This window comes from Pagrus major, chromosome 21 (genome assembly GCF_040436345.1).
Source record: "Pagrus major chromosome 21, Pma_NU_1.0".
Taxonomy (NCBI): Eukaryota; Metazoa; Chordata; class Actinopteri; order Spariformes; family Sparidae; genus Pagrus; species Pagrus major.
This window is the reverse complement of record NC_133235.1, coordinates 18,972,133-18,992,128: the sequence shown is the minus strand read 5'-3', so window position 1 is coordinate 18,992,128 and position 19,996 is coordinate 18,972,133. Positions and strand designations below refer to the sequence as shown.

General features: G+C 39.4%; 1 protein-coding gene across 1 annotated transcript; it reads left to right on the top strand.

Annotated features, from left to right (window-relative positions):
- The first annotated feature begins 107 nt into the window (after positions 1–107).
- Positions 108–19,823, top strand: ccdc24 (coiled-coil domain containing 24). Its single transcript, XM_073491854.1, has 9 exons — positions 108–281; positions 966–1,127; positions 5,963–6,135; positions 10,775–10,891; positions 11,000–11,104; positions 12,853–12,907; positions 17,041–17,092; positions 17,554–17,671; positions 18,922–19,823. The coding sequence occupies exons 1-9, from the start codon at positions 171–173 to the stop codon at positions 19,742–19,744; spliced, it is 1,716 nt and encodes a 571-aa protein (XP_073347955.1). The 5' UTR covers positions 108–170; the 3' UTR covers positions 19,745–19,823.
- The last annotated feature ends 173 nt before the right edge of the window (positions 19,824–19,996 follow it).

Sequence of the window (19,996 nt, the reverse complement as noted above, 5' to 3'; positions counted from 1 at the left end):
AGATTTTTATGAGAGCACAGGAGGTCTCGTGTGTTGTTACTTAAGTCTACAGAGCATAGAATAAGCATTTAGCATAATTTATTACTTTGAGTGAATTTTCTTGAAACGTTTTGCGGCTTTCTTCTACTAAAACACACACATGAACTCTTAATCAGTGAGGTAAAATCTGTATGTTTACATTTCTAGAGAAACCCTCGAGTAATCTCGCGATACTTCCGCATAGCAACCGGAATGTTGCCCTTGGATACCAAAACCTTGCTAGATTGAAGGAACAAATAAAGGTGAGCTTGTATTTATCTGTAAACGCAATTTTGCAAACTTTTGTCGTGTGCCACACAAGCAGTTTTATGGCTTTACTGTTTAAGATGTGCTCTGTGAACTCTTCCTTCGCTTTTATGCAAAGTTAGACCAACTTTATTTACACAGTTTGTCAGGTACCTAGCTAGCTAACGTTAGCCGTGAAGCATTTGCTGCTAAATTAGCTACTACTTTCTATCATTTTCAGTACTGTGGACGAAGCTAATTGGGTTAGCAAGAGTATGGAGAATCACAGCAACCTGCTAATATTTTATTTATGGTCAGTTAAGGTATATAAAGGCCTATATATCTGATATATTCTGACATTTCATAGAAAAAACTGTCATATAATGAAGGTAGTCATTAGGCGCAGTCTTTGTTTTAAATGGCTTTGTTTACTGTTGCATAGTTTAATCTGTAACCTTTTTGTATGTAAGATTGTAAGATAGTTACAGGTAGCTCAAGCAGATGCAGCCCAGTAAAAAGTACTTTCCTCTGAAATATTATTAAGTACACATTTAAAGTAACATAATATGAACACACTACACGAAGAGCAATCAAGTTCCTTAAATGTCCACCACTGTTGGACTGTCATTCTGGCCAACCTCAATCAGTTATGGTGTATGTTGTTATGTTTCTACAGTTTCTTTCCATTCCTTCAATTCTAGATTGCCATTCGCATGCAGTCTCCCGATGAAAACCATCTCTGGTGCCCCAGTGAGTCTTTGTGGAGCCTGATCACTGACCATGTTACTAAGTCAGAGCTGCAAAAGATCAAAACAGCACTGGGCTATCACCTGGTTAATATGTACACAAGGGTGCACTCTGAGGTAAGACTGTTGTGATGACTGCAAAACATCTCATCTCTCCTGTCAGAATATTGCTGCATACTTGGCCTTTTAGTTTCTCTTCAGAAACTTGTTTCACACTTACTGTGTTATTCGTTCAAAGAATTCAGATGCTGGGTCTGCTTCTGGTAGGATCCCACAAGAATACCATCACACCATCTGCAAGAATTTCCTTTTGAGCTTGGCTTCAGGGTGAATCAAAAATTTGCTCAGCTAAGCACTCCTGCCCAAACAATTTATGATCTGTGGTGTTAGGTTGTGTACGGAGGTTAGTTTGGCTGCTTCGACTCTTTAATTACAATTCCCAGACTCCCTATTAAAAGTGAAATGTGGGTTAACTGGCACTGAGCTGCAGTGAAGTCCAAAAGTGAGCAGGACAGACATCAATATTTACTTAAGGACAGCTAAACTCTCGGCCCCAAAACCCCTCACATGGAGAACGCTCACAAAAAGACCTCACCCAAGAAAGACTTGCAGGATCGATGAGAAAAATCCACCACTATCCACCACTAAGGTGACAAAACTAAAATGTTTAAAACCTTACTTTGAGAAATAAACATTTTTCTACAAAAATCTTTTTTCTTTAAAGGTGTTATATGTTAGCTGACGAATGACTGTTAGCTTGAAACATAAAAGAAGTTACTAAAATGATCAACAGAATGTGAAGAAATAAGAGTTTAGATGTCATGTCACAGACATCTCGGTATTGTGTTGCAGAGATGTCTACTGAAGTTAGCATGCTAACCAGCTAGCCCTGGCCCAACCTGCCTTGTAATACCACTATGTAACTCACAAAGCAATAATCAGATAGTAAACAATACCAGCCCTCCCCTGGTGCTCCGAGCTCTCAGTCCGAATAGGACCGCTAGCTGCACTGCTAACTGATCAAACTAGCTAACGGCAGCTACAGATAGCAGCAGTTAGCAGTTACTCTGGTGATATGCTGCCCCTATTTGCTTGTATGAATTCGACATGTGGTCAATAAATGTAACTAAGTACATTTACTCAAGTATTTCCATATCTGTTACTTGCTTCACTACATTTTTAAGGCAAATGTTGTACTTTTTTAAGTTACTTTGCAGATTGTATGCTGAATCAGAACCAAAGTTCAGCATTTTTAAATTTATTTATTTTATCAGCAGTCCCATGAAAAAATCACTGATTCTGATAATCAGAAATATATTCTATCTGCTCTTATAGTCTGTTGAAACATAGTTTACACTATGTACATACATGTAAATATATGTTTAATTTATATTTACTTGTACTTTTGATTCTTATGCATATTTATTGCCAGAAAATTACTTCTGATACTTAAGTATATATAATATCAGATACTTTGGGACTCTCACTCAAGTTCTATTTATATGAATGACTTTCCCTTTTACCAAAGTTATATTTTAACACGATATCTTTACTTTTACTCAAGTACGACTTTTGGGTACAACAACGCTGCTGCCTCATCTGCAGTACTGAGGGAACATTCCTTTCACGCTGAATTACATAAGAGGGGTCATGCCATGTGCACTTAAGACCAAATCTGTCCATGTAGATTGCACACAGACACAAAGAATTCCTCTTGTTAGCACTTTCTACAGGATATAAAAACCTCTGTTATTGGCTGTTTTCTGTCTCATATAGTTTAATTTCTTTGCTTTTCTTCTCTTGTTCCTCCTTTAATTTTCTCTTTTTATTCTGTTTGTTTGACTGAAATCTCTTCATCTGTAGATGTTATCACCCTGTACTGAGCCAACAGGCTAGGCGTCTGGTTATGCTACAGAGTCTGCCTCAGCGCTTAAGCAGTGCCATGTAGATGCTGACCACACATTATTTTTGACCACAAGACAGTCAATCATTAAAACTAAGAACTAAAAAGAGCTTTTTACATTTAATCATGCACACGCACAGGTGTGCACTTACACATAGTCACAATTAAACAGTCAAATTAAATGGCTGTTTGCGTCACAAAAATGAATTTGAAGCGCTATTCAAAGAAGAATTAAAACTAAAATACATCCAGAATGATGTAGAGTAATTCAATTTATATACAGACACAATCCTGTCTGCACACACACACGCACGCACACACACACACACAAACATATATATTTACTGTATACACGTAAAAGAGGCCTAGTCAGCTTAGTGAGTCAGGGGGTCGGTATAACAGGGTTAAAGAGGTTAATCCTCAACTGTTAGCAACACATAGTGTATGCATTCGTGGAAGGAAAATAGATGTGTGCATATGTGCACTTTGTGTATCGTGTGTGTAACTTTGAGTCTTGCTCTAGTGTTTTTTCACCTACAGTGCGGTGTATGCACTGGCTGGGTGTAAAACCCTCAGACGGAAAGAACGACTTAGGCTGAGAGCTTTAAGACATTTCCAGAGGAAAAAAAACAAAAACAAAGCACAGAGTACCTTATTCAACTCTCAGACTAGTGCAATACAGGTTTCTACAGTTATTTATTTTACTGCAGGGTGGATCGCTTCCTTTTCTCTTCTGTTTCCTCTGCCTATGTCTGCCTATCTCCACATTTTTCTCTTTTCTCTCCCTTCTGTTCCTGCTTCTCTTGCAGCCATGTAATGAATTCCATCCCTCAGCGAGCCACTGTGAAAAGTAATAGTTGATCTGTAGGCGACTCCTCCATTCCTCCATACCGCCATTCCTCCCTCCATCAAGGTCTCCATTGTCTCCGGCGGTTAGATCAGAGAGAACATTAGCCTCTCTTTTTAAGTCTCTCGACAAGGCCAATCTCTCTGTACCTCCCTCTACACTCTCGCTCCTTTTCCTGCCTCTGAATGAAAATGAGCCCTTTAAGTTAAATGTGTTCAAAAACCCGATTTTAATAATTCAACGTAATGGCTCCTGGTAGGTTTTTTTAAAAATGACAGGTTTCAACAGCGCTCCCTTAAAATAGCTCCAGGATGAGATCAACAGTCTCACAGCAGAGGGAGGAGGAGGAAAAGATCCAGGAATGACTTGTTAGCAAGTGAGCCATGAATCCTGTAACATAAACACCTCAACACCTAAAGGCAGACAGAGGAAGCCAGTGTAAGCGAAAAAGGCTGTGTGTGTGTATGTGAATGCTGGTATGTGACTTGATGCAGGCAAAGTCATCAACGCACATGCAAAGACCAGGAGCAGCGTGTTTAGTATCCTCCAGTGTATTCGTTTGAAGTCTTTGACAGCATTATGACAGGGATGATTGGCAGGCAACAGGTGTGTAGGTGTTAATAGTATCCAGACTGCACTGAGACACAAATGCACATGAGCATTCACACGCACATTTTTCTCACCTGCTCTTTTTTAACCCACATGATCTTTTTTTTCACTACTTTTCCTTTGGCTGTAACATTATGGTAAAATTATGGTGATTTTTCAGCTGATTAGTGTGAAAGTACACCTTTAGTCCTGGGTGCTCAGCCCTCCTATGGGCTAATAGAGGAAGTCGTGCATAAAGAGTGTTCTTTTCCACTTTTTTTAATCAAATCCTTTATCTGCAGTGATAATCCTAGAAAAAAAAATACAAAGATTAAAAAAGCTGGTCCTGCAGCAGACATTGCCAACCTAAACTTCATCATGCTACATGTACACGTCCTTCGGTTGCCAAGATAAAAGCAAGATATAGTTTAATTGAGGTATGGAACTACAGGAAAACACTGTGCCAGACATAAATAAGGCTCACTCACTTCACCAAAAATGTATTGATCAAAAGAAAGTTTCACCCAGGTTTTATGTCCTTGTGCATCCAAAAGTTGCATTGCTTCCTAATCCAAAGAAGGCAATGTTCAGTGTTTACAGCACTTTACAGTAAACAATGGTTTCTTGTGCCAACGACATCTCTGGAAATGTTGTTACTAATAGAAAGTGAAAAAAAATGGTGCTACGTCGCAGTGTTTGCACTGTATTCTTAGTATGTTTACAAAAAATGTTCATTATTGATATTTTCAGCTCTTATACTTTCACTACTTTTAGTTTAAAGATATAAAATGTAACATTTCTGCTTTAAAATGTCTAAAAATTACTCGACCAATGGTATATATTTTGTTGTGGATTGAAGCTGGCAAAGGTGACTAAATATAATGTCGATAAAGCTTTAATACGTTTTACTTGTCAGACAGATTTTCATCAGCAATTGTGGTTGTTTTTGACAATGACGACAACAACTCCCATGATCCTACGTTACTTCATGATGACATCAAACATCTTCTGTTTTTATTGTTTTAATTTAGAGGTCCCTAGCAGCAGAAATTGCATACTGTGTTTTTAAATAGACTAATAAATTCACACCTTTCATTTTTGTTTGGAAAAACAAGCGCAGAATATATGGAGCCCCCTTGTCTCTTGGCCAGAATACCTTTACTTAGTTAGAAAAAAACGTGCCCCTACCAGAACTGCTGTTTATGAACAGGTACACTCACAGTATAATGGCTTTTTCACAGATTATAGTTATATTTTGGGCTCGCTGTGACTCGAAAAAAATAACATAAGCCTTCCCTGAGACATGAAAAGTCCCACATCATCCTCAGTCAGAGAGGCTGTCAGGGGACGTCACTAGAGATGGATGTCTGGATCACTGCTTGCAGCATATTGCAAGTGGACTGTGCACTCTGTTTTAAAAGAGTAGCTTACTAAATCAAGCTGAGTTTGAGAATTTTTCATTAACCACTTGTTATAGGATCATAAACTGTCACTAAGCTGTGGATGTGTCACCTGGCTGGTAAAGCTCATCTTGTTAATGTCTCGTTACCATGATGAATCATGTTATGTATAACTCCTGGTTGTATTCACTTACCATAACAAAGATGTTTGCAGGCAAATATGTTGCAGAAGAGCCAGCAAGGAAACAATAGCAGCAGGGCAGGGACCCCTCTCCTACGTCAGCAGGGCTCTGTTCTGGCTGACCCCCCCGCAATCAAAGAGCTGGTGAGAGCCGAGGTCAAGATGTTACTGCAGACTCTCAGAGAGAGGGCCAGCAGGGGAGGGAGGTAGGTGAAGGATCTCTCACACATAAATACACTCTAATGTACATTTTTAATGAATTATGGAAAGGCTGTGTTTTTTGGACCCAGAACATAATGAGTTTTACCGCCCCGATTCCAAAAAAGTTGGGTCGCTGTGTAACACATAATCAAAAACAGAATGCAATCATTTTCAAACATTTACAGTGTTCCCCGAGCCCATGTAGTAATATTCTTTTAACAGTCATGTGTTTCACAAAGTGGATCCATCCTTGCCTGTAAACCACTGAGCCTTTCCAGGGTGTCCCTTTCATACCCTATCATGATACTATCACCTGTTACCAATCAACCTGTTTACTTGTGGAACGTTCCAAAAGGGTGATTTTGGAGCATTCAGCATATTTTCCAGTCTTTTGTTGCCCCTGTCCCAACTTGATTGAAACATGGTGCTGCCATCAAAGCATATGTTTTTTTAAAAATCAAAGAGGTTGATGAGAAAAACAATATAACTTTAACTAGTAAATGTCAAAAAGGAAAAGCAAATGATCACATTCTGTTTGATTTATGTTTTATAGAGCATTCAAACTTTTTTGGAATGAGGGTTGTAATTTATTCTGACTTGTACAACATGAGGGAGCCATTAAAGACAGTCCGAAAGAAGCTGTATTTCATTATAACTTAGAAGCAACACAACACAAATATGTGTTTACACCAGTTGTCATGGTGAAAAAGTTATTCTGCAAACTAATTGGATATCGGAAAAAATCACCCACTACAATCCACCACTGGTTATTAACAAGGAATATGGTAGCCATCTAAGAAAGCACACCAAGCAGCTTTAGTTCACTGTGTCGGTCCCCAGTTTTACCCTACAGATGGACCTGATTAGGCAGATAAACAGTCGACATTTGCATTATTTATTTCTCTAATATTCACTTTCACTTCTGCTCTTGTAACAAACATTTGTTTGTTTTTTTTCCATCATGAGATTTTCCTCCTTGTCAGTGGTCTACACCAAGCAAAGCACAAAGATGGTACGGAGTAGTCGAGTAGGTTGAGACCCTGCTCTCACACTCCCTGCGTCATTTTCCCCCAAACAAAGAGTGCCATAAAAAGCTATATTGTGTTCCTTCGTCAGTTACAAATGGGATGGAAGGCAGAGGAACAAAGGTTTTTGGCGTAGGGATGTTGCAAACTGGTATGGGAATTGTGGAACAATAGGACAATTATAGCAGGGAGACTTCCATGCATTCCACTCCAAATTCCAACAAAAACTCGCCTAGATTTAAAGACCATGTCCCTGCTAGCTTTCTTGTATTAAAGATGTGTTGAATGTTTTAATACTCATCTTTAAATTGTTAAGATTTTATGTTTGTGTAAATGCTCACTGGGAGAATGCATTTTTTAATGATACACAACCATCAGGGAGTTATAAGCTCCTCAAGGAGTGGTAATTCTTTCTAATTGTTTGCTTTTTAATCTCTACAGCTAATCGTACAACTCAGGTCGGACATGAGCTTGTAGCAGTTGGCAATTTAATGACATGTATTAAAATACTCTAAGAATCTCATAAAAGTGTTGGCAGGATAATATTGGTCAGTATCACTGCCACACATCCTTCCATTATGTTACATAAATCAGGGGCTGTTAAATTGTAAAGTGTTTGTGAGGATGTACAAGAGTGTGCGAGAGGCCAACTATGCATGAGCTGGTAACTATCCCAGCAACGAGCTCGCTGCTGCCAGGAATGTTGCCCCATGTCACCTCTCAGGTTTTGCTGAGGCCTTTTAGGAAAACACGACATAAGATGGATTGTTCTCCATTTTAGTGGCAAACCATTTATTGCCTGTCAATTTATTGACATCCTTTTTATTGTGATTTCCTTTTTTCTGTTTGGGTTTGTGTTGCAACTCTTGAATGTGGTTTTAGGTTGTGGGTTTTTTTTGTGTATTTGTGTGCTTATTTTATATATGTCATTATCCCTGGTCCTCTTTATGGGACCACTAGTCTAACAGATTTGTGCCATGTTGACCATGTTGATCTGTAGAATCTAGATTCATTTTTTGCTAAAATTACAAACGTACTGAATTTGTTGATGTCTTATTTGATCCATCCTAAAACAAATATGAAGACTGTAGAGCTATGCTAGCAGCTCTGTTACACTGTACTTAGGCAAAGCAGTGCTAACCATGCTAACCGATATCCATGATGCCAACATGCTCACAGTGACAATGCTAATGCCAGATATTTAACAATGTTTACTGTGTGAGCTTGCTAACATACAATTGAGCACTTAACACAAGTATAGCTGAGGACAATATGAATTTCATTACTGGCCATGACAGCGTCAGCTAGTAATTTTTCACTTTGTGAGTCTGTGTGTTTGTTCCATTATAGCAAAATGTGGTCCTGGACATATTTTGTTGCGGAAACTAACACAGAAGCGATTTATTGCGGGGTGTTTATAGGTCTGTCTGTCAACGCAATACCATCACAACCAATGGATGCAGTCATGAAACTTTACTGGTGTGTAAAGGCCAACTTCAAAGATGGATGTGATCTCTTGTAATAATGCAGATATGGGTCAGAACATAAACATGTTTTCTGACATTGCAGCGGGTGTGATCCCATTACAAGTTGGTCTGTAGTTAGTTTCGGAGGTATTTTGTTGTAAACCAAAGTGTTGAGAAACTGAAATTTTGACCTGATGATGCTTCTAGAGGAAAAAGCAGAAGAATAACAAAGTCATTACAATTCATCTTGATGAAAAGAACTGTATTCATATGTCAAAGTTTTGTAGCAAACCTAACCACAAAACAAAACATTTCACTCAAAAGAACAAATGTTCTTTTTCAGCCTCCGGGGGCCTGATTGTCTGAACAAAATTGTATGGATATTGTTAGATATTTCAGTTTGAACCAAAGTGGTGGAAAGATAGACCAACATTGCCATCCCTAGAGCCACAGTGCTAGCATCGCTTAAATCTGTTGCATTGTTATGTGTGTTTTTACTCAAATTGAAAATTGAATTCTTCCCTCAGTGTAGTCCTCTGCTCATATCATCAAAAGAACTATGATTTATAATGTAACACTGATCCTTGTAATACCAGCTCAGTTGGCAGGCACTTATTTTGAAGTAATCTTACTGGAGTTTCTTTTAAGTCAGGATAAAACTCGAGGCCTGATGTTTAAGTTGACAATCCAATATCCAAAAGGCCACAGGTCTGGTGCCCACAACAGCACTGTGTCTTATTAAAGTGTCACTGAGCAAGACACATCACAAGTCACTCTTGTGAAGTGCTTTGGCAGCGATGTAAATGGATTAGAGAAAGTCCCGTTCAAAGGAGAAATATATCCCATTGTTACTGGCTGTGTAGGAACACTACCAAAAAAAATGTTTGTGCCACACACACACTGTGCCAGCACAAATCGCTTTTTCTCTTTGAAGTTGGCTTCGGTATACTTGCTGACCTTGATACTTGGCACTGTGTGTGTTTGTGTGTGTGTGTGTGTTTCAGGCCTTTGATCGTTCAGTTAGGCTAAGTCCCCAGTGTAGCTGAATGGCTTTCTGGAGTAAACCGAACACACTTGCCCATAATAACACTTCCACTTTAAAATGCACCACAACCCTCTGTTTGTCAATTTTGTTCAATTTAATGTGCTTTGTGGGGAAGGGAATTGTTGCCAAAGCATCAAGATGCAGACCAGCATCTTTCTATCTCTCTTTCTCTCCTTGGAAATTATTTTTGTGTGTGTAATACCTAATTTACCAGACTTATTAGCCAAGAATACTTTCCTTTATTTCCTTTAATTTCCTTTATGACTAACTCACTAACTAATTAACTTAAAGCCACATCAACTGAAGGTTGGCAAAAATAGCTCTCATTCTCGTACCAGATTTTTACCATGAGGGTGTGTGAGTGGGTGTGAACCTTGTAAAAGTCAACTGATTTATATTATTGGCCTCTTCTTGTGTGGTCCTGATGCCCTAGTCATCCACCCAGCCACATACACACACGCACACACACAACTCCATGTCATTGTCTGAGTGGCTAGAAAAGATGCGTTTTCCCTCATGTATGGGCTGTTAGGTTAAGCAAAATTGACCACGCTGTCACCCCGCCTACAGCTGCCTACACCATCTGCTTGTTTCTTTTTCTCCCACGGATCATTCAGAAAATAAAATGCAGCTTATGCTTATTTTTTACTTCCTGAGATCTGATTTTTTTTTTCCGAGACCATCATTGTTGATAATTGTAAAATGATATCTGACAATAGATTTCTCATAAATTCGCATGTTTTGTGGCCTTTATGGAACAAAAAGCACCACCAGATCATCCCGCAAGAAGCAAGAAAGTGATCATTGTTCAGGCTATCAGTAATTCAATCAATCAACCTTTATTTGTATAGCACTTTTCATACAGGTTAGTGCAAATCAAAGGGCTTTACAGATTAGTGAGTATATTTACTGTAAAACTGTTCAAAAACAAGAATACAAGATATAGTTGTAATATAGTTATAAGTTTATGTTTAAAGGTATCAACAGTTTCAGCTGGTCTCAGTCTATGCTTTTACAGCACTGCCCAAAACTCATAAACACTGAAAGAGCTACAGATACAGTAAACTGACTTGTGTAAAGTCTCTCTTTGTATGTGCTGTTGCTATAGAGATGGCGAGGAGCTCGTTTTGCGGTACAAGCCTAAAACTGTGGACTACGCTCTGGGTCACGTTGACAGCTGTTTTCGAAACTGTAGCAACCGTGAAGATCGTGATGCTGGAAGCAGGTAAGTAACACTGATGAAACAGAGCTTGAATGTTTTATTGCAACCATACAGTGCTTTTGATGCATGATGCTACTCTTTTCTTACTTTCCTTGCTGTCCTCTCTTTCAGACCAATCTCTCAGTGTTCAGTCCAGTCCAATGCTGAAGATGAGATTGAGGCAATGAGAGACAAACTGAATATCTCTGACATTGACGAGGTGGTGGACCGACTCAAGTAAGTTGCACAGAGCAGTGTTTCCCAACCTGTCTACTGCCTGACTGATACTGATATTTGTGAGTTAAGAGTCAGATGAGGATAAATTGACTGATGATAAATAGATAAACACCAATATTGATGTGGCTCCATTAGATTGGTAATTTTAAAGAATTGTAACTACTGGTTTTATTAATTGACAGGTCTTTGCTGCAATGTTTGTCACTTATTAGCCAACATATACATTCATATTTTAAAAAAAAGCTATCATTAAGTTATTTATTGAAATAGCTCTCCTCGTGACACTTAAAACAAAGCATCGTATGCTCAACCCACTCACCCCAACAAATGTTAAATCGCCATTGTCCCTTCTCAAAAATATCCAGTGGTTTGACATTTATAAATGTTGAGATGGAGTCTTAATTGTGGTCACTGGCTTGGCAGCCTTCTCACCTTTAACTCCACCACCATCCCGTCCACCTCCCGATTGACACACAAGCATCATGTGAAATTATTGTAAAGATGACAGTATTGAACATGCGCCTGTGACAGGTACAAATGTGAACATATCAGTGGTTTGCAGAATCATTAACTGCCAACATTTTATCCTGGCAACTGGCTGATGTACTATTTACATCATGAAATTGTAAATATTTAGAAACTAAGCACAATTTTAATTTAAGAAAATTGAACTTTTCTTTCCCTTTTTGTTTTAACCACCCTGTCGTCCTGTAGTCATAACATTTTTTGGGATCCATTGGGTGGTCTCGACCCTCAGGTGGGGAACAACAATGTATACAGACTGACTAAACAAGACGTCACACAAAAAACATTTCTTCATCTTTATTTTCAGATTTATGTTACTAACTAGCAGAGACATATCATGCATATTGCGGAGGCCTATATGTTTTTTCTGTTCATGACATATTTCATATGTGCTCTTCACAGAGGAATCTCCTTTTCCTCAGTTCTCTCCTTAATTTCCCCTCAACTCTCCTCGGTGCTTTTGTCGCTGCCCTGCCTCCTTAACACTCCATCCCTCCCTTTCCTTCCTACATCCCTCACTTGGAGGCCCACAGGGCAATACAGTCACTGGGGCTACCTTGAAAGAGAGCCTCCCCCCTTCTCTCCCCGTCTCTTCCTCTCTTTTTCTCCCTCTTTCTCCCATTTCCTGACTCGACCAGAACAAAAGGCCCCATTGTCAGAAAATGGATCCCAGAGCGGGAAGAAGTTTCTTTTTTCATCTGAAAGAAGTGAATAAAGTCCACAATGGTTATGTAACCAGAGAAGGAGAAAGTGTGCAGGGGAAAAAAAGAAAAATAGGACACTGTATCCGCAGTACCCTTTATGAAAACTGCCGAGGATAAATTCTGACCAAGCTCACCTATTCTGTTGTCACTGCCTCAGTTGCATGATGGTTTTAATCATCAATCTGCCTGTGTGCCTTTCCAAAGTGTTGACGATGATACAGCGTATTAAAGTGTATACTTCTCACAGATTTAACCACCACCATCTTACAACTTGTACTTGTATTATTAGAGTAATATGTGGATTATTTTTTACTGCTTTTGAGCAAACAAACCACAGCCATCATTAAAAGCGTTTATGTAAGGTGGCTGTGTGTGAGTGTTGTGACTGTCAAATGCAAAGTTTCCACTTTGACCTAGATTTTAGTTCTTGGCTCAATATTTTTTTTAATGAAAAACAACTGGAGTAGTGATTATAAACATACACTATCTGTGTGTCTGCCTGTCTGTCTGTCTCTACAGGTCTATCCTAATAGAGGAATGTGAAGCGTTGAAAAGGCTGGTAAAGCATTTCAAGGTAAGAAGAACAGGATGGAAAACAGCCATCTATCAAATGATTCTTTAATCTTTTTTGTTTTTCAGCTGCCAGTGCAATACTGATCCAAGTCCTACAGTTATTCATTGGAAAGCAGGCCAAAACCAAAATATTGATTTGCTGTATTGATGCAGTTGTTTACAGTGAAATCAATATCCATACAGTGTAAGCATCCTGACTTATGAGGCCATGCTGTACTTGCAAGTCTGGATATCCTTGTCATATTACATTATATACACAACATGATTTTACTCTGGGGATAATATGATGTACTTAACCCCCTAGAACCTCACTTTACCCTTCAACATACTGCAAGAAACTTTCAACTGGTTATGAAACAGTCTCAATTTAATACTGGTGCCTCTGTTTGACCTACATAAGCAAACAAAACCATCAGTGAGAAGATTGGCTTTTTCTATATAGTTATTCTTAATGCCTGGCACCAGATCGGGTTCTGAAAATTTAAGTGCTTTTATGGCAAAGTGCTGAGAATGACGGAAAGAAGCTGCTCTGTAGTCTGGTGGTACGACAGTGTATACTTCTGTTATACCAGAACCACTGGCTTATAATGTAACATTTTATGTCGGTCTTGCTACATATCTTGCTGTTGGTTTTCTATTAAGAAGACATAACATTTCTATGAAATTTTGAGAACTACAACAACAAAAGCACTAAAACCAAGCAACCAAATCTGTTAGCGGGCGGATTACTTGTAACCTAGGTGTATGAACGCTAACATTACACAGTTGAGTTAACTGAACCTCCTGCAAGCTTGTCTGAAGTGGAGATACTGTGTCATTGCAGTAACAACACGACTGCTTTCTTGCAAGGATGGAGTCTTTCCCTCTCACACAACAAGATAAGAAAATGATCGTTGAAATGAATCTACATTCAACAACAACCACAGTTGTGCCCACCATCATTTGTTAGAGGGCCATCTCGAAATCTATAAATAGCCTACTATGATGCATTATGATGTCCCTTATTACTGCACTGTGCTAAAACCACAGATGAACAATTAGTCTACAACAATGCACAGTGTCAAGATAGTTGACCAGACAATTAATCCATGAAATCCCTAATTTATACATACTATAGTATCATTTCATTATGTATTTTCTACATAATGCAGATTTTTTTTCCCATTTAAAAAGTTGTTGTTTTTTCTAAAAATAAAAGTTTTGTGTCTCTCAGGTAAGACCTGCTAACTCGCTATTGGCACTGAAATTCTTCCAAGGTTTCCATTTACACACACAAACACAAACTCACACATACGCACACATAGGAAACCTGTGAGGGCTCAGTCTAAGCTTGTTTTTCCATCTGTCTGGCCAAGAGCTTTGCAGTGCTGAGTAACATCGATCTCCTTTCAATCACTCAAATTACTGCATACATACAGAGACATTTAGACACACGCACACATTAACAAAGAGACACACCTACAGTCTAGCTGCATTGTCATGCTTGTCTGGCATTATATGAGAACCAGAGAGTGAGTTAGTTTGACGCCTGATACAGGACTTTTTCTGCAGACCAGATGGATTCTAAGCAGAAAAAGATTGAACCCTCATATTTTTCGATGATGATTGTTAACATCTGTTTTTCTGTATTTCAAGGCCAACTGTAATTAGCTGTCTTGGGCAGTTTTTGCTGTCTTTAGTGGTCGAAAATTTGTCAAATGACAAGAAATGTCTTGTAAAATTGTTTGTCACTAAGGTGTACAGTACATTGTTTCAAGTATCCTGCCTGAGGACCGTCATGACTTTCTCATCAACATCACATTTGACGCCACTGAGATTGCTATTGATTAAATTATATAAGGTTTTAGCCATTAAATTGAGCCAAATTAGGCTTTTAGCAGCTTGTTAGGTCTGATCAAATTGCCTTTTAAATGCATCTTGTTGCTGCAGATCATAAATTGATCCGAACTGTAATGACCTATTTTGGCCAGCAGCCATCCGAGACTGACTTCCACATACATACATAGAGCACACAGCGTCACTTAAGTGTGGGCTGCACTGTTACTGCAGCTTTACATATTCATTCACTTTAAAAGTTAACAACTGGATATTTTGTAAACTAGTGCACTGCATGTTGACCTCCCCCCAAATTAAGTTAAAGGTAATTTTGTCTGTCACAGTTCTCCACCAGAATGAAAAGAAGATGATACCTGCACACTTACCCCATGCCACAGAAGTTTAATAAAGACAATGTTTTGATCCCATTTGGATCTTCATCAGGTCGAACTGTTTTAGAAAAAGAAAAAAACACTCACATATTTATACATCATGCACACACATAGGCTGACAAGCTCTATGATGGCAGGTGTGGTTAATCATCCATAATAAACATCCCAAAACAACTTGGTAATCAGCAAAGTACATAGGAAAGTTACAGAGAAACATCAGAGATACAAAGAGACGTATAAGATTTTATCAAACATGCATCTTATATATAAATAATATATAAAAATAGGCGAAGAATAAGAGGAACTTCAATGTGCGTCAAAGCATCACACTTGGAAGAGGCAAAAAATTTACATTGCGACAAGGGTGTCATCTTCCCATTATCCTTTATACACTGGGCAAAAAAACCTGCTTACACCCACTAACATCTTCCTCTTGTCTCCAGTGGGAAAGAGGAAAGGATGCATTCATTCCCAGGTTGAATGCCTCTGCGGTAGTTACAGGCTCGAGCTCTGATCAAAAATAACGGAAACATGATCTCGGAATAATTAATGTGCTAAATGAGAATACTTACACTGACATGTCACACAAGATGGACATGTGGTCAAACCTTTTCACCACTAACCACCATCAATGGTCAGAGTGTGACCTGCATACACTGACCTCACTGAATAAAACATTTAAACCATATTCTGGTCAAGCTGGTGGAGCATGTATGAGCAGCTGCTGAAACCAGTTGATGGTAGATTTTCTGTCAGAAAGACGAAGATTTTTACTGGTAGATCAGCTAGATCATGATGAAAAGATGGCAGCCATCAGTAGCAGGTTTCAACTGGATTTTATAGCAGGAATGGCGCCAATTGTCCTGCTGTTTGTGGTTCTGAACCAGTCGAGAGAAGTGGGGTGTATGTTGGCTGTGCAGAGGTGGATATGGGTTCTGGAGATTCAAGTTTGAGATAATGACAGTAACATACAAGCTTTCCTAAAATATCAGCAAACAGCGCCACAGTAATGGGTTGAAACCCCACATGGACCACAAAGCCTATTTTCGGAGTGTGTGTGTGTGTGTGTGTGTGTGTGTGTGTGTGTGTGTGTGTGTGTGTGTGTGTGTGTGTGTGTGCGCACTTTAGAGTTGATTTCACTTGACTGTCAGAGACGCCACACACACTCCGTCTGCAGCTCTGAAACACAACACGAGGAGCTTTGGGTCTGAATCCCACTGGGGAAAATAGACCGAAAATATATGTTTTAACTGTCAGTCTCCAGGCTGTGGGTATGTTTGGGTTAGTGTATGTTTGTGTGAGAGAGAGAGAATGTGTGTGTGTGTGTGTGTGTGTGTGTGTGTGTGTGTGTGTGTGTGTGTGTGTGTGTGTGTGTGTACAATGGACTATATATGCATTGTCTATGTCGTTCCTATAAAGGCTCTCTGTTGGTCTTTGTGCTGATTTAAAATGAGGAGTGGAGGCTGCCAGTCACTCATAACAAACACATGCAGACACACTTTTCAGTCACGTCTTCGCAAGCTATGGACACACACACACACACAAACACACACACAGCACTATGGTTTTCATTTTCTCTGTATATAGATATTTGAGGCCAAATTATGATGGAACACTGCTGCTCAATCGTTTAGTGGTCACTCACTCACTCACAGTAGCTCACACGCACACATACATACACACATTCCTTTCCTATTTCTCCCGCTTTTATTTTTATCCGTTTTTCCTTGTTCCTTTGCTATTTCCGAACCCAGTCTTTCTTTAACATGTTTAATACATTTAACTCCTCTTTTGCCTCTTTTTCCTCTTCCACAACTGTCACTACACTGAACTTGTCCCAGTTTGTGCCATAGGTGAAGTACACTCGAGCTGCATGAGTAACACAACTTCTGTCTCTCTCTGTGTTCTGCTGTTGTGTTTCTGGCAGGAAAATATTAAACAAAAGAGTCAAGGTGATAAATCAGACCCTACACTTGCAGGTGAGTCCTTTTACCGACTGTTTGGTGCTTGCTGCCATCTGGTGGCACATTATTGTTTCACACATATTTGAGATCTCTTTATCTCTTCCCTCCCATTTCATTTTTAGCTCATAGAATGAATTTACAGATTAAATGGTTACGCTGATCCCACCTGATCTTAGCGTAACCATTTAATCTGTAAATTCATTTACAACCCTCCCTCAATTAGCTGGTAGAACTCAGTATAAAAAAGAGCGATTGAGGACCAAAAGACAGTCAAACTAATTTGAGTACATTAGAGAGCAGTCTGGGTGAAACTGTAACTGAGTTCATTTTTAGCACTCAAAAATTTGCATTTTCTTTTTCTTATGCACACAGTGATTGCTATCATTTGATAGTTTTCTGAATGTGTATTTCAGTCCTACTTCAGAGGGATGGTTTTGGACTCAATACTCAATGCTGTTGTGTTTATTTACGTGCAGAGTTAAAAGAGCTTAGAGGAGCTATACAAATGGACTTGGAGCTGTACCCCTCATCATTGGCTGCTCCACCGCCAGCTTCCTCCCCTCTCCCTCTGAAGGATTTGAAAAGCAGATTCAGGTTAGTATGTTTAGCTTTCAGGACTCCAAGTGGAGGAGTAGGAGAAACACATTTTTAAATTAATTTGATCCCAAATTAATGGGTGAATGAAATGAAGAAGGAATGATAGGACTTAACAAAAGAAAGCAAAGCCGCCCCTCCAGCACTTAAACAACCCACAACAAACAAGTAACTAAAAAGGAAGCAACTTCAGCTGCATTTCCACCCAAAGAAACCAGAACTTTTAGTCCCAGGACCTACTTTTCAAGAAACTAAACTAATCTATTTGGCCCATTGTTGTCTGCTATATTATAATAATAATCAGTCGTATGCTTTCTTCTATAACTCCATGCTGACGTGCCGAAGCTAAATGAAAAAGAAACAAACTGGTTTGCAGCTGCAGAGCTTTCAGAATGGTGGCCTAAATTAAATTCTGCGAGTACTCGACCAATCAGAAATATTCAGTGTTGTAAAAAGTACTCAAATGTTGTCTGATATTAAATGTACTCAAGTATCAAAAGCCAAAGTAAATTATACATATATTTACATGTATGTATACTATAGGTCGACTAATTAGCAGCCTGATTATCAGATCTGATTAAACATTTTTCCAATTTGGAATCAGTGTTTTTAGTAATCTGATTACTGATCAAATTAATTAATTTAATAATGCACTTCTTTGGCTCTGATGTAGCATCTATCTGCAAACTAACTAGTAACTAAAGTTGTCACATAAATCTAGTAGAGTAAAAAGTGTATTTGCCTCCAAATTGTAGTGAATTGGAAGTATAAAGTAGCAGAAACCCCGAAGTTCTCATAATGTTGGAAAGTACTACGACGTGAGCAGGGACTTTTAAGGGGATAATAAAATCTAATTCTACCTAAGTCAGACCCTGGTCCTGCACTGAGGTGCTCCAAAGGTTCCCTGTCCCTGAGGAAATTTCCTACAGTGGAAACATGGCTTCAGACAGCTGCTGAGAGCCAGTCTTCCTGCTCCCTCTATACATGGTCTTCCAATCAGGCCTGACCAGCAGGTGAACCAGAAACTGCACATAATACACATTAGAATGAGAAGAGCTGCACATTGTGATCAGCAGAGGGAAGGTGTAACACTCACACTGTACAGTTGATACCTAAAATAGCTGCTTCACAACTGCTCCTACGATGTTGCTATTTTTATATAAAACAAACTCTTTTAACTGTACTTCCTTTCATTTTTTTCTTGCAAGAAAATGTTTGATCTGAATCCCATTGTGATTCTTTTCTCCCAGTCTATCAGCAGGACAAAGGGTTTCTGAGGAGACGCTGCAAGCTTTAAACACTACATCAGACCTAATGCGACCACATCCCCCACCTCCTCGGTGCCAAACCAAACCCAGGCCACCGTTGGGCGCTCCTCCTAGCAAGACCTCTGCAACAGTTAAACTAATTAATAGTTTCTCACTAACTCGGACTCATGGACAGCTCAGAAGCACATCAGCCTCCCCTGGACTTAGGAAAACACAAACACCTATCTGCAACAGGATCACTTCTTCTTGGCATGCAAACAGCCACGTCACCACTTCACTTCCAGGGCCTGTCAGCGACCAGATAATGGTTCAAACCACACACAACTGCAGTCTTTCTGCAGAGCAAGACAGTGCTGATCTCCACTGCAGGACCCCCAGTCGTAGTCCTAGTTTTCAAATAAAAACTATCCACCAAACCCATCTATCATCCCATCGCAGCATTCACAGCCCAGGCAGAAAGTTCGATTTGTCACCGCAGACTGTGAGAAGAGGCATCGCAACCTGGAGGCGAAGAAACATCAATACTATCACCTCATCCCCTCACTGTGATACAGCCAGTTACAGCAGCAGTAGTGTCGAGCACTCTGTGTCAGCAGCAGGGAAATCAAAGACACAAAATAGTACCTGTGGAGGTGGCTTAGTGTCAACAACAGTGCAGGCAGACAATGACAGAGGGAAGAGTACTTCTGAGAGTCTTCATTCTTTAGGTGGCAGCAGGAAGAGCAACACTGGACTTGATAGAAGTAAAAACGGTCATCTTGGGAAGGATGTCACCCTACAGCAAAGCTTAGTAGCCACTGTCTGACACATCGCCTTTCACATCATCCAGAAAGCAGTGACACGACACAGGCGACCTTTGTGTTATAAACCGACAACGAAAATGGTTTGAGTGCTTGTAAGTTTGTGTGGATTAAAGATTTGTTTGGAAAATGTGTGTTGTTAAGAGAGGTAACAGCTGATGCATCCCTGCTTCCCTGCTGGTTTTTGACCTACAAAATTAACAGGTGCAGAAAACAGAAAAGTCAGAGAATTGAACACAGCCTGTGTAGGTATACAG